At 42.6% G+C, this 25,147-nt stretch overlaps 1 protein-coding gene and 1 pseudogene across 1 annotated transcript in view; one reads left to right on the forward strand and one right to left on the reverse strand.

Moving 5' to 3' along the window:
* The window catches only part of DPYS (dihydropyrimidinase), a 69,145-nt gene that overhangs the window by 15,010 nt on the left and 28,988 nt on the right, over window positions 1–25,147 (forward strand). Inside the window, exons 2-5 of the mRNA XM_075825839.1 lie at window positions 12,770–12,928; window positions 13,628–13,807; window positions 19,244–19,433; window positions 24,684–24,840. Of these exons, the coding sequence (XP_075681954.1) occupies window positions 12,770–12,928; window positions 13,628–13,807; window positions 19,244–19,433; window positions 24,684–24,840 (686 nt within the window). The remainder of the gene's footprint in view (window positions 1–12,769; window positions 12,929–13,627; window positions 13,808–19,243; window positions 19,434–24,683; window positions 24,841–25,147) is intronic.
* Window positions 22,040–22,149, reverse strand: LOC142655104 (5S ribosomal RNA; annotated as a pseudogene).

Raw genomic sequence — 25,147 nt, forward strand, 5'->3', positions numbered from 1 at the left:
GGCCATATAATGCATATATTAGTGTTACACAATATTAGTAATGATATAATATTTACTTAGGGATATTGATACGTTTATGTTTTGTTTCAGCTGCAATTTTTGCCAAAGTAGTAATGGGAAGTGCAGCTACTGTATATTTGGGGACATCAAAATTTTCTCTAGTTTGAAGACATAAAATGACCTCAGTTAATCCGCGGATACCTTGTAATGTTTAACTGATGGCGCCCATTACAACAGCAGCGTGTAAGTAAAGTTCATCTCCAAACCTAGGAGCCTTTGGAGTCAGATAAATTATTTGTATGAATTGCCCCATTCTTCCCTTCATCCCAGATAAGGCGTTCATACGTTCAGTCATGCTGTATATCATATGAATAAAATAAGTACACAGATATCATTAATCCCAAGGCACACAAATGGTTAAACATTTAATTTATTTTATTTAAGTTGATATCCACTACTCAAGAACATTTCACCCTTGAAATAAAGTGTATGTACATTTATGACTATATTGTCACTCAGCTTTTATGGACTCTGAATGTCAAATCTTGCTAGTTATAGAGTGATGAATCCTTCTCCCAGTGACATCACTGCAAAACAAAGCAGATTTGTCATTTGGTGTACTGGCAAAGACGAGTGACAGCCCACTTCGTCCAGGGGTGGCACCAAACTGTGTGTGTGTAAGGGCACAATCGGGGACATTATACTGTGTGGGGAGCACTATGGGGGCATGATATTCTGTGGGGGCACTGTGGGGGGATTATACTGTGTGTAAGGGCACAATGGGGGCATTATACTTTGTGGGGAGCACTATGGGGTTATTATAATGTGTGGGGAGACACTATGGGGCATGCTATTGTGTGTGGGATGCATTATGGGGTCATTACATAATGTGTGGGGAGCACTATTGGGGCATTATACTGTTTGAAGAGGCACTATCAGGGCATGATATTGTGTGGGGAGCACTATGGGGGTATTATATTGTGTGGGGAGGTACTATGGGGTATTATAATGTGTGGGGAGGGACTATGGGGTATTATACTATGTGGGGAGGCACTATTGGGGCATTATATTGTGTGGGGAGCGCTATGGGGTATTATATTGTGTGGGGAGGCACTATTGGGGCATTATATTGTGTGGGGAGGCACTATGGGGTATTATATTGTGTGGGGAGGCACTATTGGGGTATTATATTGTGTGGGGAGGCACTATTGGGGCATTATATTGTGTGGGGAGGCACTATGGGGTATTATATTGTGTGGGGAGGCACTATGGGGTATTATATTGTGTGGGAAGGTACTATGGGGGCATTATACTGTGTGGTGAGCACTATGGGGTCATTTGATTGTGTGGGGAGCACTATGGAGTATTATATTATGTGGGGAGTTACTATGGGGTATTATATTGTGGGGCGAGCACTATGGGGCCATGATACGGTGGTAGGACCATTATGAAGGTATGATACTGTGTGGGAGCACACAGGTAACAGGTATATATGTACAGGGATTCAGCGGGATTTGGGCGAGGTAGAGGCGTGGCTTCATGTTAAAATAAACTTGCATAAATTATCCCACTTTACAATACTTGAAATTTGGGAGATATGATTAAAAGTGTCAGACGAATTTCTTTGCCTCAACATCTGCCATCGGGAGATAGTCGGGAAACCACTAAACACATTAAATAACCAAATTATCCCGCCGTAATTGTAAATCTAGTGTGTATAACCACGTAGTGGGCTTTAACAGAGCAGAACAAACCAATGGGGGGATTTTACCAAGCATTCCGGAGTAGAAAAGTCACAAATTCCGCACAGCTGAGGTTCTGCGCAAAAATTGAACGACTTTTGAATTTTTTTTGTCTTTGCCACTTTTCAAAAAACTACTTAGCAAGGGCTTAGCAAGAGGGGTAGTGGCGACTCGCAGTCCGACTAATACAATATAATTCAGTCCAGAAACTGGCATAAATGAAGGCGGAAATCTACTCCTGTTCAGAGCTGGACACGCGGACAGCCAGAGATGCATCTAATTTATTAAGAGGTGGCGCATTTTACTCCAGCACGCGTTGTATTAAGACTGGCGTATGAAACACCAGTCTTAATAAATCTGCCCCAATAACTTTGTGTGATTTTTTTTTGTTTTGTTTTAGGGACAATAAAAAATATTACCAAAGTAGCAAAAATCATATTTTTAAAAAAACATTTCCTTGGGGTATTATACAGCTATGACCGGTGTTCTTCTTTAACTTGGTACCCTAAAGGGGAACATCTGTAATAATAATATTTTCAGGAGAAGCTAAGATATGCGTCAACTTTATTCGCCCTTGTGGAAGAATCCTCCTTCCTATACCCGGCGTATTTCACATTTCTGTCCTGATTTTTGCTTTGATGTCTGTTAGTGGATAAAAATATTTTGTTTGTCTCCAATTTAATCTACCAGATCTGTTACTAATATATAAGAGCTGGCTATCTAACATGAAGAGACTGTTCTCAATAACGCTGTGTTTGTTGGCCCTGTGACGTTCTTCCCTCTGGCATTGCTTTGGTGCCCATTACCGTGCTAAAAAAATGCTGGCCACTCCCTGCCGCGACCATCTGTTTCAGATCACTGCTTATAAAAGGCTTGAGTGCCAGTAACCTGGATGGCATTGAATTTTGGAGGTCTATTGTAAGCGCCCCAGTTATTGCCCTTAGCTGATCACTAATAAAATGGCCTCACATAGTAGGATCCTAATCCGAGGGGGTAAAATAATTAATGATGATTGCTCATTTCTTGGGGACCTCTACATCGAAGATGGGCTGATAAAAGACATTGGAACAAATCTACGTCCTGCAAGACCTGAAGGGTTAAGAGTTATAGATGCCACGGGCAAACTAGTATTCCCTGGAGGCATCGATACGCACACACACTTCCAGTTTCCATTCATGGGATCACAGTCTATTGATGACTTCTACCAAGGAACCCAGGTAAGATCTCCCCTTATAATCTTGTGTCTGATTCATTTGAATATAATTTCCCAGAACACTTTGCAGCCTCTCCATAATGAAAGCTGAACCAGGACAAAGGTTAGGTACACACCTGGCATCACGTGAACATCTCTTGACTACGTAGTGATATTTACATTGATTTCTATGGTTGTGTGACTGTCGGGGTGATGTATTGCAAACTATAAAATGTATGGTAAATGTTGAGTTACAGACCGGTTTTGTAGCGCCATTGTTTTACACAAACATATGCGGTTTTCCCTTCTGCTATCATTAGTAGATCTACATTCACCTCATTATATGTGTGGTTACATGATGAGCTCGTACTTATACACAACATCCCAAGTGAACAAGCAGAGCTGCAGTGTAAAGCATGGAGGAGAGACAGTCCGAGTGTGTGATGAGACAAGATTTCACTCTACTCCATATTACCTTTTGACATTTAGCTATAGAATAATAGAAAAGAGCTATAAACAGTGTTCACTCTAATCTGTGCGCTCTGGGAAGGAAAGAGTTAAAACAAAATACTAATGAGGTGAACGAGCCCAATAACAGTTCTACCTGTCTGCAGGGTGTGGAATATATATATACCTCTTTCACTTTCAGGGAGCATAGCTTAGAGGGAACAATGGGGGGAATTTATTATACGTACTACGCCAGTTTTCTGCCAAAAGTCACAAATGCCGCAAAGGTTGCAATTTGCGCAAAACATTGCATCTTTTTGCTGCATTTATGGCGCTCTTGCCACTTTTGCAAAAAAAAAAAAGTAGGTGGAACTTAGTGGACGGACCTTATGCCAGGCAAATTTACTATAATTTATGAAAAGTGGCATAAATTGTAGCACAAATCTACTCCACCTCATATCATAGGTGGCTAGAAATACACCAAATTTATTATGAGGCATGCTACTCTTAGTAAATTAGGCGCATTGCTCGTCCCCATACATAATCAATCATTGTGAAAGGAGCCAACGAGCGCCGATCAACGAGCTGTCTTGTTGATTGGCGCTCGTTGTCACGGCCCATATCGGGACATGTAATAGGACGTTAAGACCCGCCAGTCTTAATAAATTCCTCCCTTAATACATTTTCTCTCAACAGACACATTTCTTCTATGGTAGCCAATAATCAGAACTTCCTGGGATGCATTGTCCTATGTGTACCTGAAAGGGTTACTGAAATTGATTTTTCTTCATAACTACATCCAGGGTCAAAAGGCTAGGAGACATTGCAGGCACAGTTATTTATGTACAGATATAGCAGAGCTTGTCATTTGGCACAAATTACAGTGATATCAATGATATCTGTGGTTTCCTATAGGGCTAGGAGGAAATCCACCACCTACCTGCACAACCCCTTTAAGGACTGCAGTGAATGCCAAATCCCCTATGGTTTTCCCGCAGACCTATAGGTAATCAATCCGCTCCCGACAGTCCAGACCACAGGCTGAATTAAAACCGTATTCTTCTGAAATCCTCTGTAGATATCTGAAATGTTTTCCACCCGCTTATATTCTTAGATCACCCCCACAACTATAGGGAGCAATTCCAATAACATCCTATTAGCTTGCTGCTATTCTTACAATTGCTCATATGTTTTAGGCTGGATTCACACGAGCATGTTACGTCCGTAAAGGATGGAACGTATTTCGGCCGCAAGTCCCGGACCGACCACACTGCAGGGAGCCGGGCTCCTAGCATCACAGTTATGTACGACGCTAAGAGTCCCTGCCTCGCTGCAGGACAACTGTCCCGTACTGAAAACATATTTTCAGTACGGGACAGTAGTTCCACGGAGAGGCAGGGACTCCTACCGTCGTACATAACTATGATGCTAGGAGCCCGGCTCCCTGCAGTGTGTTCGGTCCAGAACTTGCGGCCAAAATACGTTCCGTCCTTTACGGACGTAACATGCTCGTGTGAATCCAGCCTTAGGCCCCATGCACACGAACGTGCTTTTGCGGCCGCAATTCCCCCGGGAGAATTGCGGCCCCATTCATTTCTATGGGGCCATGCACACGACCGTAGTTTTTACGGTCCGTGCATGGCCCGGGAGCCCACACCGCAGAAAGAACGGACATGTCATATTACGGCCGTCTTCTGCGGTCCGGGCTCATTTAAGATAATGGCCGCGGCCATGTGCATTGCCCGCGATTTGCCGGCGGCTTGCGGCTGACAGTCCGCTGCCGGCCGACCCGAAAATCACGGGCATGCACATGGCTACGGTCGTGTGCATGAGGTCTTAGTGTTGCCCTATCCTAACTGCTCCAGTCCTGCAATCTAGTGGTCTACTCCAGTATAACATGGCAGACCTGTACACTTTTATTCAGTACTATAATATACCATGCTATACTAAATTGTATAATACTATATTATTCTGTACCACTTTATATTACACTACTAATATACGATCTATAATATCATAATATACTTAACAGTACTATAATATACACTACCGTTCAAAAGTTTAGGGTCACTTAGAAATGTCCTTATTTTTGCAAGAAAAGCACAGTTTTTTTTCAATGAAGATAACATTAAATTAATCAGAAATACACTCTATACATTGTTAATGTGCTAAGTGACTATTCTAGCTGCAAACATCTGGTTTTTAATGCAATATCTACATAGGTGTATAGAGGCCCATTTCCAGCAACCATCACTCCAGTGTTCTAATGGTACATTGTGTTTGCTAACTGTGTTAGAAGGCTAATGGATGATTAGAAAACACTTGAAAACCCTTGTGCAATTATGTTAGCACCACTGTAAACAGTTTTGCTGTTTAGAGGAGCTATAAAACTGACCTTCCTTTGAGCTAGTTGAGAATCTGGAGCATTACATTTGTGGGTTCGATTAAACTCTCAAAATGGCTAGAAAAAGAGAGCTTTCATGTGAAACTCGACAGTCTATTCTTGTTCTTAGAAATGAAGGCTATTCCATGCGCGAAATTGCCAAGAAACTGAAGATTTCCTACAACGGTGTGTACTACTCCCTTCAGAGGAGAGCACAAACAGGCTCTAACCAGAGTAGAAAGAGAAGTGGGAGGCCCCGCTGCACAACTGAGCAACAAGACAAGTACATTAGAGTCTCTAGTTTGAGAAATAGACGCCTCACAGGTCCTCAACTGGCAGCTTCATTAAATAGTACCCGCAAAACGCCAGTGTCAACGTCTACAGTGAAGAGGCGACTCCGGGATGCTGGCCTTCAGGGCAGAGTGGCAAAGAAAAAGCCATATCTGAGACTGGCTAATAAAAGGAAAAGATTAATATGGGCAAAAGCACACAGACATTGGACAGAGGAAGATTGGAAAAAAGTGTTATGGACAGACGAATCGAAGTTTGAGGTGTTTGGATCACACAGAAGAACATTTGTGAGACGCAGAACTGAAAAGATGCTGGAAGAGTGCCTGACGCCATCTGTCAAGCATGGTGGAGTTAATGTGATGGTCTGGGGCTGCTTTGGTGCTGGTAAAGTGGGAGATTTGTACAAGGTAAAAGGGATTTTGAATAAGGAAGGCTATCACTCCATTTTGCAACTCCATGCCATACCCTGCGGACAGCGCTTGATTGGAGCCAATTTCATCCTACAACAGGACAATGACCCAAAGCACACCTCCAAATTATGCAAGAACTATTTAGGGAAGAAGCCGGCAGCTGGTATTCTATCTGTAATGGAGTGGCCAGCGCAGTCACCAGATCTCAACCCCATAGAGCTGTTGTGGGAGCAGCGTGACCGTATGATACGCAAGAAGTGCCCATCAAGCCAATCCAACTTGTGGGAGGGGCTTCTGGAAGCATGGGGTGAAATTTCTCCCGATTACCTCAGCAAATTAACAGCTAGAATGCCAAAGGTCTGCAATGCTGTAATTGCTGCAAATGGAGCATTCCAAGACGAAAGCAAAGTTTGAAGGAGAAAATTATTATTTCAAATAAAAATCATTATTTCTAACCTTGTCAATATCTTGACTATATTTTCTAGTCATTTTGCAACTCATTTGATAAATATAAGTGTGAGTTTTCATGGAAAACACAAAATTGTCTGGGTGACCCCAAACTTTTGAACGGTAGTGTAATTTATTTATTTATATATACAATATATTTATATCATACTTGCCAATTCTCCCGGATAAAGGGGAGATCTCCCTGACTCATGGAAGAGCCGGAAAATCTCCTGGGCACCGCGTCGTCTTTATTTCATACTCACCTCTCCCCGTTCCTACAGTCTTGTTCACTCCCAGGAGCCGCCACTGAATACAATAACCTGACCCCAGCGGCCACCGGGGGTGAAGAGGACTGTAGGAACGGGGAGATCTGAGTACGGAGAGGGGTTTGTTATAAGGGTGAGTCTGGTCTGGGGTCTGTATTTAGGTGCGTGATGAAGGGGGTCATATGCATTATTTGGAATTCAAATGCTGCAGGTTGTGGACGTGTCTTATATAATGGACACGACATAAGGGCAAAAATGTTGCTGCTTTATACCCCACATTTCGCTGGAGTCGGGAGGATGCCGGAAATAAGGGGAGGTATATGGTTTAGGCTGGATTCACACGAGCACATTACGTCCGTAATGGACGGAACGTATTTCGGCCGCTAATCCCGGACTGAACAAAGTGCCGGGCTCCTAGCATCATAGTTATGTACGACGCTAGGAGTCCCTGCCTCGCTGCAGGACAACTGTCCCGTACTGTAATCATGTTTTCAGTACGGGACAGTTGTCCTGCAGCGAGGCAGGGACTCCTAGCGTCTTACATAACTATGATGCTAGGAGCCCGGCTCCCTGCACTGTGTTTGGTCCAGGACTTGCGGCCGAAATACGTTCCGTCCATTACGGACGTAATGTGCTCGTGTGAATCCAGCCTAAGTCCGGGTTTACACGAGCATGTGCGTTTTGCGCATGCAAAAAACGCGGCGTTTTGCGTGCGCAAAAGGCACTTGACAGCTGTGTGTGTCAGCCCCGTATGATGCGTGGCTGCGTGATTTTCGCGCAGCCGCCATCATTATGACACTCCGTATGGATGTTTGTAAAGAGAAAAGCACAGGGGAAATAAAGCATTACACAGTGTACATTCTTATCAATGGGTTCTGTGTGTTATGTAGGACTGGACAGGTCCTCCAGAGCGAGAGACACTCTTTGTAACCGCTCTCCACCCTGGCCAAGAGATGAGGACCCCTAAAAGGATATATGAATATGGGTTTTCTAAACTGCACAACCCCTTTAAAGGGAAGGTGTCACGAAAAAAAAATAAATTATATAATATTGCTTTTAGTATGTTATTAAAATAAATTTTATTTATTTGTGTTGTTGTGTTCTACTTTTTACTTTTTTCTTACTTTTACTTCTCTATGGGGGCTGCCATTTTTTTTTTCATCTCTGTATCTGTCCATGAAGATTCAAACCCCTCCTTCTCCTGGCACTAGCCAGGATAAGGGAGGGGGGATTGTGTGAGGACACTAAAGCGAGTGTGTATACCCCAAATTTTCAGCATAAAGCAATGAGGTTGCTTTACCACATTGCCAATGCTGCAATTTTGGGAATTGCTCCCTCTAGTGACCAGCACATGGACTGTTATAAATTAGAATCTAATTTATAATATTTCCTGACTTGTGAAAAAATTAAAAAAATTAAAACAATGTGTAATCATTTATATACTAACTGTTTAACTTGAAAAAAAAATAATTGTAGCGACACATTCCCTTTAACTTCAAACTGCCATAGTCATAATGATGTTACCTGCAGCCATCACTAGGGGGAGTATACTGTAAATGGCTTTATATAGTTGCCATTAAATTCAATAATAAATCTGTATGCAGTAAGCTCCCCCTAGTGGCTAAACAAAAAGATATATAAGAAATTACTCAGCGCAGCACTTTGGACCTAAACATAAAACGAATTTCATCGTTGGAGGTAGCCTTTATATTTAGTTAGTTTAATTAAATCTATTTCCTAAATAAATGCAGTAAGAATTTATATCTCTGGTGTGTGTGTGTGTGTGTGTGTGTCATTAAGTTTAACCCGTTAGTGACTGCCAATACGCCTTTTCACGGCGGCCACTAATGGTCTTTATTCCGATGCATAGACCTTTTTACGGCGCTGCATCGGAATAAAAAAACAGAGCAGGGAGCCGTTAAATCTCCCTGCTCTCAGCTGCCAGGGTAGCTGAGGGCTTGGGGCATTCCTGCTCGAACGGGTGAGATCGATATCAGTATCGATCTCACCCGTTTAACCCCTCAGATGCGGCGCTCAATAGCGGGCGCCGCATCTGAGTTGTTTTGGAGAGAGGGAGGGAGCTCCCTCTCATCCCACTGACACCCGGCGATAAGATCACTGAGTGTCTGTGTTTCCGATGGCAGCCGGGGGCCTAATAAAGGCCCCCATGTCTGCCTGGAGCGAATGCCTGCTAGATCATGCCGGAGGCATGTCCTAGCAGATGCCTGTCCGTTTTAAACGGACAGGTAGTAATACACTGCAATAGAAAAGTATTGCAGTGTATTATAAAAGCGGATGATCGCATAGTGAAGTCCCCTAGTGGGACTAGTAAAAAAGTAAAAAAATTTTTTACTAAAGTTCATTTAAAAAAAAAAGTGAAAAAAAAATGAAAAAAACACTTTTCCCCCTTACAAAATGCTTTATTATTAAAAATAAAGTAAAAAAAATTACACGTATTTGGTAGTCGCATCTACTCCAAAATGGTACCAATAAAAACTACAAATCGTCCCGCAAAAAAAAAAGCCCTCATACAACTGCATCGGCGGAAAAATAAAAAAGTTATGGCTCTTCAAATATGGAGACACAAAAACAAATAATTTTGAAAAAAAAAAAGCGTTTTTACTGTGTAAAAGTAGTAAAACATACAAAAAATCTATATAAATTTGCTATCATTGCAATCGCAACAACCCGCTGAAAGTTATTGTGTTATTTATACCACACGGTAAACTGCATAGATTTAGGACGCAAAAAAGAGTGGCGAAATTTCAGGTTTTTTTCTATTCCCCGCCAAAAACAAGTTAATAAAAGTTAATCGATAAATTATATGTACCCCAAAATGGTGCTATTAGAAATTACAACTTGTCCCGCAAAAAACAAGACCTTATACGGCTATGTCGAAGCAAAAATAAAAAAAGTTATAGCTCTTGGAATGCGACGATGGAAAAACGTAAAAAATAGCTTAGTCATTAAAGGGTTAACAAATACATTGATACAAATACTTACACCATGCTGGCAATTCCCTACATTGGAATGGTTCAAACACATTTAACTATTGCCATCTAGTGGGAGAATCATATATTACATGCAATAATAATACAGGGGTAACTTCTACTATTAACCCCTTCCCGACATTTGACGTATCCATACACCAAAGTATAGGGTAGGGGAAGTATGGAACCGGCCTCACGGAGTGAACCCGCTTCATACGATGCCGGTGTCGGCTGTTTGTTACAGCCGACACCTCAGAGTAACTAGCGGCATCTCGCTTGAGCACGATCCCACTAGTTTAACTCGTTAAATGCCACGGTCAACAGAGAGCGCAACATTTAAATCGTTAGAAAGAGGGGGGGCGATGGTTGCTATGGCAACCCCCAGGTCCGCCATCTTTGTACACCTATTAAGGCTTAATAGTTGCCTGTCAGAATCACGATATACTGCAATACATTAGTATTGCAGTATATCGTGCAAGCAATCTAACAATCGCTGGTTGAAGTCCCCTAGGGGGACTAATAAAAAAAGTAAAAATAAGTTAAATAAAGGTATTTTTTTGTGTAAAAAAAAAAATATATATTAAAAGTAAAAAAAAAAAACATATTCCCCCCTAGAGCATAGTAAACAAATAATAAAATAAACATAATTGGTATCGCCGCGTCCGTAAAAGTCTGAACTATCACAATATATCATTATTTAACCCGCACGGTGAACGCCGTAAAAAAAAATTTGAAACGCCAGAATCTCTATTTTTTGGTCACCTAATCTCCCACAAAAAATGAAATAAAGTTAACATGTTGTTTTAATTGCACAGTGAATTCCGTAAAACGGCGCGCAAAAAACCATGGAGCAATCGCTGTTTTTTTCTTTTTCTACCCCACAAATAATTTTTTTTCCCGCTTCCTAGTACATTATATGGAACAATAAATGGTGCTACAAAAAACTACAACTCGTCCCGCAAAAATCAAGCCCTCATAGGACTATATCGACGGAAAGATAAAGACGTTATGGCTTTTGGAAGGTGGGGAGGAAAAAACGAAAATGAAAATCTGAAAAAGGGCTGCGACGGGAAGGGGTTAATAATAGAATTACTCATTATTAATAAAGGATAACGCTTTAGTAGGTCATAACAGATTCAGAGACAATACTAAAGTTTTATAGAAATAGGAAACTGATACCAATATGAAACAATAAAGAACAAGAATTTGGGTGGAAATAAGCAATTTAAACCAAATAAGTACGAGAAGCCGGGGATGGAAAACCTAAACAGGTCAGGAGTCGCTGTGTGTGGACACATTAGCGGAGATTTATTATTCGTTTGCAAGAATTTAGAATTCTTCAAACATTACATGAAATTAAATCTTCAGCAGGTCTGTATGGATTTTCAGCCTCTTTGATGTTAATAAGAATGTTTTCATCTACTGACAGCAAGCAGAAGTCTTGAAAATGGTAAGAAATGCCTTTCCTTACATAATGATTAAATGTTTGTTTCAAAAATAATGTTCCAGTCATAGAAACATAGAATTTGACGGCAGAAAAGGACCTACAGATCCATCCTGCCTGCCCTTTTTGTGTGTATATTGTTATATATACAGATGTAGCCATCTTTATCTTGACCTTTAACGCATTACATACACAGTGGCAAGAAACTTTATCTTGACTTTTTCATTGACTTTTCAATGACTTTTCAATGGCTTTTGTTGTGTGACATCACGCTGCAGCAAGTTATCAGAATCAAGATAAACTTGGCTACATCTGTATATGCTTCATTATGTAACTTTTTTTCAGGTTTGTATTTTTTTATTTCCCTCTACCATTGTTTGATTCTTAACATTCTCAACAATATATTACCAATTAGAGTATGTAGACGTCTTAGGCCCTGTTCACATCAGGTTTTGGTCCTATGTTTAGTGTGTATGCCAGGAAAGTTCCTTATAGCCAAAAACGTGATGTGAATGGAGCCTTAGCGTTCTTAGGGTATATAGACATCCCCTGCATAAGATCCCCTTCTTTATGCTAGTAAAAAAAATAAGCTACTAAGAGAGCAGGTCTCGCTCTGGGGGGCTCAGCCCAGCCATGTATTACATGATCCTGCATTTGAATGGACAGCATGTAATACTACATTTCTCCTGAAGTGGCCGCTGCAGTGGTCAACCACAAATTTACACTGATGTTACTCGGGCCAACCGGCTGCACCCCGCTGATCCCTAAGGTGGCTCTCTTTTAAAAACTTTAAGCTTTGCTTAGATGACACTGGGTAACCCCCTTTAAAACAGTTGTACAGAATTAGAAATATATGGCTGCTTTCTTCCATAAACAGCTCCACTCCTGTTCGCAGGTTGTGTGTGGTACTGCATCTGAGTCCCGTTCACTTCAATGGAACCTACATGCCATACCAAACAACCCATTAAAAGGTGTGTCATGCTTGGAAACCAATCTGGAAATATTGGGGTACATGCATGAAAAGCGTCTTTGTGTCAACCAGACAAATTCCCTTGTCACAGGCGTGTATGTAAGTGTGATGTGCTGGATCCTCAGTGTCATTTTCTCCCACAGAGATTGATCTTCCCCTCTTGATCATTTCCTTCTCATTGTTTCAGGCCGCCGTGGCTGGAGGTACAACCATGATCATTGACTTTGCTATTCCAAAGAAAGGCTGCTCGCTGATTGAAGCTTACGACACATGGCGGAGCTGGGCCGACCCGAAAGTCTGCTGCGATTACGCTCTTCATGTGGCTGTGACTTGGTGGAGCAAAACGGTAATTATTATCTATAGGATAATGTCCCCCCTACTGTAAATGATAGGAATATTAGAGGTCCCAGTGACCAAACAAAATCAGGAGGCATTTATACAGGTCATGGAACGCCAAAGAAAAGAAAAGCGGTCAATGTTTGTGGGATCAGTGGGGCTCCGAGGGGTCAAACCCTACTAATCAATATCCTATTTATATGCAATAAATGCAAATCGGCCATCTTTATAGTATTTCATCTGAACCTTTTATTTAACCCCTGAATGTCGCCTTTATTTAGTCCCTGAATAAGAAATTGTAACATGCCCCCAGCCGTGCCAGGACGATTATCCTCCTCAGCAGCAGCCCTGGCACGGCTGGAGGCGATGTCTGGTCATTCTCCCGTCGCTCCAGGGAAGGAACGGCGGGAGGAAGTCACATCACAGCGTGATCTCGCGAGATCACGCTGGGCTGTGACTAAAGCTAGATGTGAATGAAGAGAAGTGTATGTCGCTGATTGGTCACTTTTCTTTACCATGCCCACTTGGTTAAACGGAAAAAAAAAAACGCCCAGTTGGGCATCAAAGCGTTTATTAGATTAGGTAGGAGATAGAGAAGTACTAAACTGGTGACAGAGCCTCTTTAAGTTAGCCCTGGCATATTTCTATAAAATCTGTACATCTTTTAATAAAATTAAATCCTAATAATGACTGTAATAAATGTACACAGGTAAAAGAAGAAATGGGAGTCCTTGCGAGGGACAAAGGAGTCAATTCCTTCAAGATGTTCATGGCCTACAAGGACGTGTACATGGTGAATGATATGGAGATGTACCAGGCCTTTACATGCTGTAAGGACATTGGCGCGATCGCGCAGGTACATGCGGAGAATGGAGATTTAATTGCTGAGGTAAATATCCTATCACTGACAGATTTAAAAGATGTTTATTGGATTTCCTTTACAATGGTGACATCTAGTGGTAATTTATAATATGGCATCTCAATTTGTAGATGCAGAGGGAAAAAACATATGAAACCCATTTGATACAACCACCCAAAATTGAAATAATTTATTTTTTATGGGATGGCCTTCCCAAAGAAAAAATTCTACAGACTGCTGGTTAAACTTTAATGCATTCAGCAAACAAGTACATTCCCAAATAAACACAAAATTATGAAACACCCCAAAATCATGTCACCAATAACACCACAGTCTACAAATAATATACAGACAGTAATGGATTATGAAATGTTCTATTCATTCCCTGCATCTGGGAAATATTGTCCTGCCCTGTACCTGGTCTTCATACTACCAAAGAATTGTAGCACATCAATATCCTTCTCAGTGCCTGTCCTGTCTTCAGTGCCCAGCATTCCTGCCATGTCCCCCTTCTCAAGCATGCCTGCCCTATTCTCAGTGCCCAGCATGCCTGACTTGTTCTCCTTCCCCAGCATAGCTTCACTCTTCTTCTCAATCCCCAGCATGACTTGACTCTTTATCTGTCGCCCGCATGGCTCCACTCTCCTTGTCAGTCCCCAGCATGACTTCACTCTTCTGCTCACTCCCCAGCATGGCTCCTCTCTTTTTCTCTATCTTCAGCATTGCTCCAGTCTCCTTCTCAGTCTCCTGCATGGCTCCACTCTCCTTCTTAGTCCCCAGCATGCCTCTCCTCAGTCCCTAGCATGACTCACATCTGCTCAATCCCCAGGATAACTCACTTCTTATTCTACTCTCCGTCCCCAGAATAACCCCCTCTTGTTAGTCTCAATTTTTTTTATCGCGAGAATAGAACAGTCTGCATTGATGTTCTTGCCACTAAAAATACTCAAACTCTGATGAAAACCCTAAAGGAACCTCGACGGACCCCCACAGAGATCATTTAAAGTCAACAGGGTCTGTCAAAATACACCAGTATCCAAATCATATTATGATATAATATATTAATATTTATATAATGAGTCTGATTATCTGTACCTCCAACAAAAACAATCTGCTGAATAATAGATACAAGTCTGTAAAGATATAATACAGATAAAAATGAGGGTTGGACTGATCCACTATGGGATCCTTCAGTGCGTCCGGGCACTGACATTATATTGGGGTCCAGCTACTACTTCTTTAGGATGCAGCAGTGAACAACTCCTTCTAAAGCGAATACTGGAGCAGATCATTTACTGCTGGGGTTTATCTCTATTTTTTATCTTAACCTCTTAATGACCGGGCATGTTTGTACCTTAATGACCAAGCCAGATTTGTCAAATCTGGTATGTCTGACTTTATCAGAGAATAACTCTGTGAAAGTTTTGAATATCCAAGTAATTCTGACATTGTTTTTTCGTCACATATTGTACTTTATTTTAGTGGTAAAAGTAGACTGATACGATTTGCGGAAATTAATAAAAAAATAGAAAAATGGAAGAAATTTTGTAAAAATTACCATTTTCCCCTATTTTTAACTGCAATATGTCACATATGTACATACATACTGTACAATTTTTTAAATTAAATGTATATTTCTATCTCTTTACTCTATTTTGGCAGCACTTTTAAAAAAATAAAATAAATTTTCAGCAATTTATAGGACTTACAAATTGAATAAGAATTTTATAAATTTTGAAGTACATTTTGTTTTCCTGCACCAAGCCAGGTTTTCAGAGGCTCATAGGTCTCAGAGTGATGGAAACCCCCACAAATGACCCCATTTGGAAAACTAGACCCCTTAAGGTATTTACCTAAGGGTATAGTAAGTATTTTGACCCCACAGTTTTTTGCTAAATTTAATACATAGCAGGTGAAAAAAAAAAAAATTCACTTTTTTTCATAAAAGTATCAGTTTGAAGACCAATTTCTTTGTAAAGCGACCATGAGAATGAAGAAACACACCACAAAATCTATCACCCTGTTTCTCCTGTTTTCAAAAATACCCACATTGTGGCCCTAATGCGCTGCCTGGACACACGGCAGGACCCAAAAGGAAGGGAGCACCCGGAGGCTTTCAGGACTCCTATTTTGCTTGAAAATGTTTTAGGCCCCACTGTACATTTGGAGAGGCTTTGAGCTGCCAGAACGATAGAAACTCCCCATAAACGACCCCATTTAGAAAACTAGACCCCATAAGGTATTTATTTAGGGGTATAGTAATTATTTTGACCCCACAGTTCTTTGCTAAATTTAATGCATATCAGGTGAAAAAAATAATAATTTAACTTTTTTCATAAAAGTATTTGTTTGAAGACCGATTTCTTTGTAAAGCGAACATGAAAATGAAGAAACACACCCCAAAATCTATCACCCTCTTTCTCCTGTTTTCAAAAATACCCACATTATGGCCCTAATGCATTGCTTGGACACACGGCAGGGCCCCAAAGGAAGGGAACACCCGGAGGCTTTCAGGACTCATATTTTGCTTGAAAATATTTTAGGCCCCACTGTACATTTGGAGAGGTTTTGAGCTGCCAGAACGATAGAAACTCCCCATAAACGACCCCATTTCGAAAACTAGACCCCTTAAGGTATTTATCTAGGGGTATAGTTAGCATTTTGACCACACAGGTTTTTCGCTAAATATATTGGAATTAGTCTGTAAAAATTAAAATGTACTTTTTTTCTGAAACAACATAGAAATTTTTATTATTTACAAGGAATAACGAAGAAAATGCACCCCAACATTTGTAAAGCAATGTCTCCCGATTACGACAATACCCCATATGTGGTAATAAACTGCTGTTTGGACCCACAACAGGGCTCAGATGGGAAGGAGCGCCATTTGGATTTATGATTTTGCTGGAATGGTTTTCGGTGCCATGTCGCATTTGCAATGCACTGGAGGGACCAAAACAGGGGAAACCCCCCAAAAGTGACCCCATTTTGGAAAAAGCTTCAAGGAATTTTTCTAGGGGTATAGTGAGCATTTACACCCCACGGGTCTTTTGCAGAGTTTATTGGAATTAGGGCGCGAAAATTAATATCAACATTTTTTCCACTAAAATGTTGCATTTTCTCATTTTCACAAGGGATAAAGGAGGAAAAAAACAACCATTTTTTATAAAGCAATTTCTCCCGAGTACCGAAATACCCCACATGTGGTCAAAAGTTTTTTCATTAGAAATGAATTAACCCTTTCAGGACTGATCCATTTTTTGCTTTCATATTTTAGATTTTCACTCCCCGCCTTCCAAGAGCCATAACTTTTTTATTTTTCCATCAATAGAGTGGTGTGAGGGCTTATTTCTTGCGGGAGGAGCTGCAGTTTTTTATTGGTACCATTTTTTGGTACATAAAAAGTGATTCAAAAGTTGCATTACATTTTTTTTTTTAGAGCGAAGGTGACAAAAAAAAAAAAAATAGCGATTTTGGCGGTTTCAATTATTACATTTTTTTAAGGTGTTCACTGTGCAAATTAAATAATGGTATATTGTAATAGTTCGGACTTTTACGGACGGAGCGATACCAATTTTGTTAATTTTTTTACATTACTTTAGAAGAAAAATGCGAAAAGGTGTTTTGTTTTTTTAACTTAAAAATCCGTCGCCGCACTTAAGGGGTTAACTGCCGAAAGCAGCGGCGATGGTCCGCTGTCCGGCGAGACTGATGTCTCAGCTGTCTAGGACAGCTGTCAGCGCGCGTCTGTCACTCTGTGTTTACACAGAGTGACAGTTTGAAATGCGGACGAAAATGCACGTCCTGGTGCGGGAACTAGCAGCCGACCATGACGTTCATTTTCGTCCTTGGTCGTTAAGGGGTTAACTTTGAAATTACGTATTAGTATCTATGAACAATATGACCCGTGTGTACAATGATAGCAGTAAAGATTACAATAAAATGAAAAGTGGTCAAGTACATATAGAAGTGTCCTTCCTTACCTTTCCTCTAATCTCCACATATCCTGAGATGTGTGGCACGAGATGACCAGCTCTGATTAAAAAAAAATAACCCTTATTTTGTGATACTCTGTCATGAGATGTCTATGCTATATGTGCCTATGTGTGGCCACCCAGTGGTTGTTATGGGTATTGCAGCCTGTCAAGGGTTTTGTAGGCATGTCGTGATATTGTATTGAATTGGTTTCATGAGAAATTAGAGTCCTTAACTAAATTGAAGCAAAGGTAAGGATGGACACATATGTATTTTGAACAGCTGCAGGATGGACCACAAAATCCTGACTGGTTTCCCCAAGGTGCCTCAGTCCAAGACAGATAAAGATTAAGTTGTGTATTTAGAAAAAGGAAGAAACGAAGCAGCTGAGTGCTCGCACGAACGCTTCAGCTGCTTCGTTCTAGCGATTGGTGGGGGTCTCAGTACTCGGACCCCCACCAATCCAAACTTTTGACATGTCACTATAACATGTCAGAAGTTTGTCGAACGTTTAGCTACACTGGTGGTCAATTAATTTGAATGGGCACCATGTATGCTTGCCACCTTTATCACTTAAAAATACTGACCAGGTTAATTGCGATAAAAAAAACACCACAAGACCAGAATGTGTAAATACAATCTAAGGCCTTGTTTACACAGTGCAGAATTTCTGTAGCTTTTAAATATATCTTTAAAGCCTAAACTAGAATTGGATCCAGGAGAGGAGACATATAAGACCTTCCTACATATTTCTTCTGCTTTTGGTTCAGTTCCTGGTTTAAAAAATAGTGGAAAAATTTGCAGCAGATCTGCACTGTGTGAACAAGGCCTAAGAGTACAGTCACATGCTGCAGATTTTGTCTGCATTGGAACTTGCAGAAATCCATGCACCTGCTGTAGAAACAACTTCATTCAGATGAATGGAACTTATCTGCCCCGTGTGACTGCACCCTTACATATGACACTGCTGACTTTCCTAGGGCTGGCAAAGGAGTGTCAAATCTAAATAGGAAGTAATATGATAGGCACAAGCACTGTCTATTATGTAAAATTACCGGCAAAAAATGCACCACCACCGGCCTCTTATTGTAAAACCAGCTGGGCCGGTGGTTTACTGGCCCGGTGGATATTCTAGCGACATATAGTACTACATTTCCCATACAGACTTTTTCTCCTTCTCCTCCTTCCTTCTCTTCTTCTCCTTCTTCCTCTTCTTCTCCTTCTTCCTCTTCTTTCTCCTTCTTCCTCTTCTTCCTCCTTCTTGCTCTTCTTCTTCCTTCTTCTTGCTCTTCTTCCTCCTTCTTGCTCTTCTTCCTCCTTCTTGCTCTTCTTCCTCCTTCTTGCTCTTCTTGCTCCTTCTACCTTCTTCTTCCTCCTTCTACCTTCTTCTTCTTCCTCCTTCCTCCTCCTACCTTCTTCTTCCTCAAACCAATGTGTCTGTACAGGTACATGGACTGCAGATATATTGCCCTTTTTATTGATATTTTGAAGGGTGCTAAGAAAATGCTGTCCCTGGGAATCACTGGACCAGAAGGCCATGAGCTGTGTCGACCAGAAGAAGTGGAGGCAGAAGCTACGCAGAGAGCCATTACTATCGCCAACTCTGTCAACTGCCCCTTATATGTGGTTCATGTGATGAGCAAATCTGCTGCCAAGGTCATTGCCAATGCTCGGAGAGAAGGTAATGTCTGAGCCAATTGGCATCCGAGTAACATAATAATTGCAAACATTGTGCAGATATGCTATGGTTAAGAGGGTAGCAAACAAGGGATGGCAACACCTGGCACCAGAATAGGTGCCCATTTTGATCACATTCCAATTCCATACGGACAATTGTGCAGTTTAGTTATAATTCGTCAACCAAAATCCTGGAAGTTTGCCCGTTCTGCTTTCAGGCTGCTTTCCAAAGTGCTGCAAAGATTTTACTAAGCGGCCAAGAAAGCATTAAAATAATCCTACATGACTAATGTGTGTTTTACAGTGAGGACTCAATGTAAACCTGCTGTGATTTCATTATCTGTACCCAAAAAAATACCTATTGCTCAGCAGATTAATCTGAACTGCTACATAAAGGATTTCGAGGAGGATCTCATACCTAACTGGAACATTGTGCAAAAGTGACAACTCTACTCAAATAAATAATAACTCCATCCGAATATCAACCTTGGCATGTGGGTACCATGAGGCTGGAGGGGGCTGGCCAGGTGTGTTGCCTAGGTGTGCCGCGCTGCCGACAGTTAAGGGAGCGAAAAATTAAGCTAAAGGAAACAAGAAAAAGGCCCAGTGTTCAGCACTAGCAAGAGCCAGACTGGAAAGTAGAAGAGCAGTGAGTGGGAGGCCGGTCTCTGTCTGTCTTTTTTTAAGTCCTTAGCAGGAAGCCACCCCGTTTCCACCTGGCTCACACTTGGGAAGGGTCAGTTGCACAAAGTTCTTTGCAGAGGGAGGAATTACTTCTGCTCGCCGGCCGGCCGGTCAGTCGTCTGGCTGCCCGTAAATGGTGGGCCCCACAAGCCATGCCCTGAGCATCTGCTAAAAGCCTGGTCTCTTGGTGGCTGGGCTGCTTTTAACTCTATCATTTACATGTGTCAGGCTACAGGGGCAATAAGCATAGTTGCCAACATTTGAAAATTTTCTCCAGGGACGCATAGGGTGCGGCGTCTTTGGTGGGTGTGTCTTATTGGGGCATGGTTTTTGTCTTTATGGTGGGTTGGGCGTGGCTTATCTGGTGGGTGGAGTGTGGCGTTCCAGAATTTCTGCATACAAAAAAAACTGCACTAGTTTGGCTGACAACTGTTATGGTGGCCGGTATGCCTCTGGTTATCTGGTTGTTTACAGGCAGGTGATGTCTCACTTTATCACTAGGACCAAGAGATATGTGCTGACCACTACTGGTAGTGTAAAAACCAGTGTAGACATTGCCACACTCAGTGCCCCTTGTAGATGGTGCTCCACACTGCCCCCAGTAGATATTGCCACACACTGCCCCAGTAGATATTGTCACACACTGCTCCCTGTAGATAATACCACACACTGCTCCCTGTAGATTACCACACACTGCTCCCTGTAGATATTGCCACACACTGCTCCCTGTAGATATTGCCACACACTGCTCCCTGTAGATATTGCCACAGTGCCCCCTTTAGATAGTTCCACATGGCCCCCTGTATATAGTGCCACATTGCCCTCTGTAAATAATACCACAGTGCCTTCTGTATATAATACCACAATTCTCTCTGTAGACCCACACAAACCCTCTGTAGACCCACACAAACCCTCTGTAGATAATGCCCCACAGACTCCCTGTAGATAATGCCACATAAAGCCCCTGTAGATGATGCCTCATACAGCCCCTGTTGATGGTGCCACACACAGCCCATTGTAGATGGTGCCACACACAGCCCATGTAGATGGTGCCACACACAGCCCCCCTGTAGATGGTGCCACACACAGCCCCTCTGTAGATGGTGCCACACACAGCTCCCTATAGATGGTGCCACACACAGCCCCCCCTGTAGATAGTGCCACACACTCCCAGTGTAGATAGTAGTATATAGTCAAGGGCTCACTCTATGAGCGAAATCCCTGGCCAGGCATCGGCAACGCTTTGACCGGGAATTCCGGCGCTCCAGGCGGAGCCCCTGACTTCATAGTCCATACATGGACAGTGGCGCCATCAGTGGCGGGCTGCTCTGGCCGCTAATTCCACTGCAGGATGTGCCCCTGACGTTACTACCCTTATATGGACAGTGAAGTCATGGGCTACTCCTCGATTGCCAGAATCACTGCTGACGCCCTGGCCGGGAATTAGGCTCATAGAGAGAGCCCTGACTTCACTGTCCATATAAGGGCAGTGACGTCAGTGGCACCTCCTGCAGCAGAATCCCCGGCCAGGGTGTCGGAAACGCTTTGCCCGGGGATTTTGCTCCAGGAGGGGTGAATGGCAGAGCATGAAGTGGATAGTTTCCTGCTCTGCCATAGTATTCAATTGTATTTGCGTCCTGAGGACGCAGAAACAATTGAATGTAGCAATTGCCGGGACAAGTCCCGGGACAGTAATTTGCCGGAACGGTCTCTGTAAATTTGGGACAGTCTCGGCAAATTCGGGACAGTTACAGCAAATTTGGGACAGTTGGCAAGTATGAATAAGGCCAATGAGCCGGGGCACGCAGCTAGATAGTAAGCCGGCGCGGTCACCTAGTGGTATCGCCTTTGGCAGTCCCTCGGCCCAGGGCGGGAGAGCCTGGATGGATAGAAATTACAAAAACAGGAAGATACAGCTGGGAAAACAGTCTACAGCACCTAGTATTCCCAGGTAGTCTCCCATCCAAGTACTGTCCGGGCCCAACCCTGCTTTACTTCCGAGATCAGGCATATTCAGGTTGGTGTGGCTGGTAGACACTGCTTCCCTCTTCTCCACCACCCTCATTTGTTCAAAGCCCAGACAGCCTTCCCCAGGCCGGCACGCCGACATAGTGGTGCTTGCACCAAAGACTCGCCAGCAGGTAGCGCGCAACAGTGGCACTGTGGCCGACTTGAGCCCTCCTTCCGTTTGATGAGCGTTGGTTGCCATTCTGAGACGGACGTGGAAAAATGCAGCACGCCTAGGAGCTTTCGCCCCATGGATCCCAGCATAGCACTACTCTGGCCCAAAAGGGAGCAGGGTCCGAGGACCAATGCAACAACCACAAGGGATGGCAGCGGTAATCAAGCCGACAGGTGTTGTTGACTAATGAAACACCTGCCACAGCAGTGCTGAGCTGCGGTTGTCTTTTAAAAAGCCTCGGCGCAGGCTTTTCGACAGGCTTTGAATGGACTGAGGGTGTGAAAGAAAGAGCAAGCTTGGACAGGAACCTGGGATGGAGCCAGGTGTACGAGAATCACTTAGGGAAGGAGGTGAGCTGGTGGTGGTGGTGAGTGATTGTAAGCGGCTTTCAGCGCACTTCTCTTTCCTACACTGAGTTTTCTGCAAGCATGTGCTGCTTGTTACGCTGTCAGTCAGCCTGCAGGTTAACAATGAGTGCCCCCAGCCATTGATTAGTTAATTGTGTCCTATGGTTTATTATCAGATTAAACTATTCCATCCAGAGGAAGGCAGGAAAAAAACACATCCGGCCATTGTGCTCCATTTTTTTTTATTTTTTTTAGGCGGGGAGGGGTGACAGGGGTTATTTGTTTACTGGTAATCTTTCTGGTCTTCAGTCCACTTGTTCCTTGTTGATTCCTTAGGATAGGCCATCAATGCATGATTGGTGGGCGTCTCAAACCCGTTACCCCACTGATCAGCAGAACGAAGAGTCAAAAGCGCTCGCTCGAGTGCTCTGGTGCAGTAGTAGCTGAGATGCTTCTCTAATAGATGTTTTAACTGAAAGGGATTTGCTCTGGTGGCAAGCCTGAATTTTGGCTGCCCACGCCCTTTGTCAGTGATATTTTTGAGGGCGTATACTCAGGAATTGCAAAAAAAATACAGAAACCCTGACCCACTGTATTATGCCCAATGCCAGGCCTGAGGGGGCGGTGCATGACAAAGGGATTCTTTATTAGGTGTTCTTTGAATCTCTGTGTCATGCTCCACCCCCTCAGGCCTTACATGAGAAATAACGCAGTGTATCGGTTTTGCGTAGAGTATACCTTAAAAGAGTCAAACTCTGAACCCCTTATGAGCCAGAACTGTTCATGTATTACATGGAGGGTCATTCATCTGAATGTAATAACACATAATTTCTGTAAAATCAGCTTTGCCAGCGGTGTGGGGATCAACTGATCGCCTCCTCGGCTCCCATATGAAAGGAGTTGTCTGTGGCCTGGAAAAGCTAGGTGGAAAACCCTGTGGAAGCTGCAATGGCAACCATATTGGCTGTTACCCAGCTTTCCCAGAAACAGCCAAGGCCTCATGCACACATCCTCCATCGTTTATAAGGCCGTAAAAAATGGATCCGAGTGTCCGTTTTGATGTCCGTATAGTTTCCATGTTCATTCCGTATCCGTTCTGTTTCTCCATATTTTGCATCTGTACTGCGTGTCTTCCGTGATTCATGGACCGCAAAAAATAAAACGGAAGGAGGGAAAATTGGCCTGCTCTGACGTTGACTGGCAACTGATCCACAAAAAACGGACCACACACAGATGTCTTCCGTGTGCGGTCCATTTTTTTGACAAATCCATATTGTAGAATGGGCGAGACTGATCCGCAAAAACGGGCAGGAATAGGACTCGCGGAACGGACATACAGATCCGCAAAAAAATGGATGTGTGCATGATCCCATCGAAATGAATGGGTCAGTGGGCTATCCGTTAAACGGAAGTGTGCATGAGGCCTTACGAGGATAAGATTAGAAGAGGACGACTCAAGGACGTACTTGTTCTTGGTGATCTTTATTTAGGCATTCCTTTGTCATTTTAGAGACATTGTTATTAACGACTTCCATTATTAACGCGGTTTTTCATCTGAACATTGTGGATTTTGCATAAAAATGTCAAATATTACTGCTCTCTAAAAGCTGGGGGGGGGGGAGGGTGCCACCTTTTAAAAGGCAAGGACTGTGTGTATAAACAGCATTAGCATTATTGTGCAGAAATCATCTTTTTATCGAGATGCTCTGTATATAAGCCGTTCACACTTTCCATATTTTATACAGCGCGCAGCGTCGCGGCCTCGCTCTCTCGTGTTTAGAGAGCCTTTATTAACTGTAGGAGGCTCACTCTTTGGGGAAACATGTCAGATGAAGATTTATAGTGTGCTTGTAACAAAGCTGCATTTTCAGCATTAAGGAGCCGGCATTATTAGTTTTTTTTTTTTTTTTTGTTTTGTCACCAGGGGAGATACAGCTGACATTTCTTTTCAAATTTAATTTTAACATTAGAAAAGGTGAGGGGAGACACTGACCTATCCGCGATCCAGAGCTTGTTAACTGTTTCCATTGATTTGTTGCAGGTAAAGTGGTATTTGGTGAACCCATAGCTGCTGGCCTTGGCACTGATGGCACTAATTATTGGCACAAGGATTGGAGTCATGCTGCAGGACATGTGATGGGACCCCCACTTCGACCTGATCCGTCCACCCCAAAATATCTCATGCATTTACTTGCTAAGTAAGTACATTCATTGTAGCTTCCAACATTTCATCCTTGTGATTATATAGACATTAGCTAATAAAAGGGTATTATGGTATCAGTAAATAAAGGAGACAGATCTATGATAACTGTAAAGAGCCAAACACCTGTGACAATAGTAATACAGTTACCGAATACCACCATACAAGTGAATCCAGTGCTGATCCGACAAAGTCACAGGCAGAACTCACAATGACATTCAGTGTCGCACAGGTGAAGTCTTCTCTGATTGGTGTAGTTATCCTCCCCATTTCTTCTCCATCCAGCCCAGACTTTGTTTTTCCAG

The sequence above is a fragment of the Rhinoderma darwinii genome, chromosome 5 (genome assembly GCF_050947455.1).
Source record: "Rhinoderma darwinii isolate aRhiDar2 chromosome 5, aRhiDar2.hap1, whole genome shotgun sequence".
Taxonomy (NCBI): domain Eukaryota; kingdom Metazoa; phylum Chordata; class Amphibia; order Anura; family Rhinodermatidae; genus Rhinoderma; species Rhinoderma darwinii.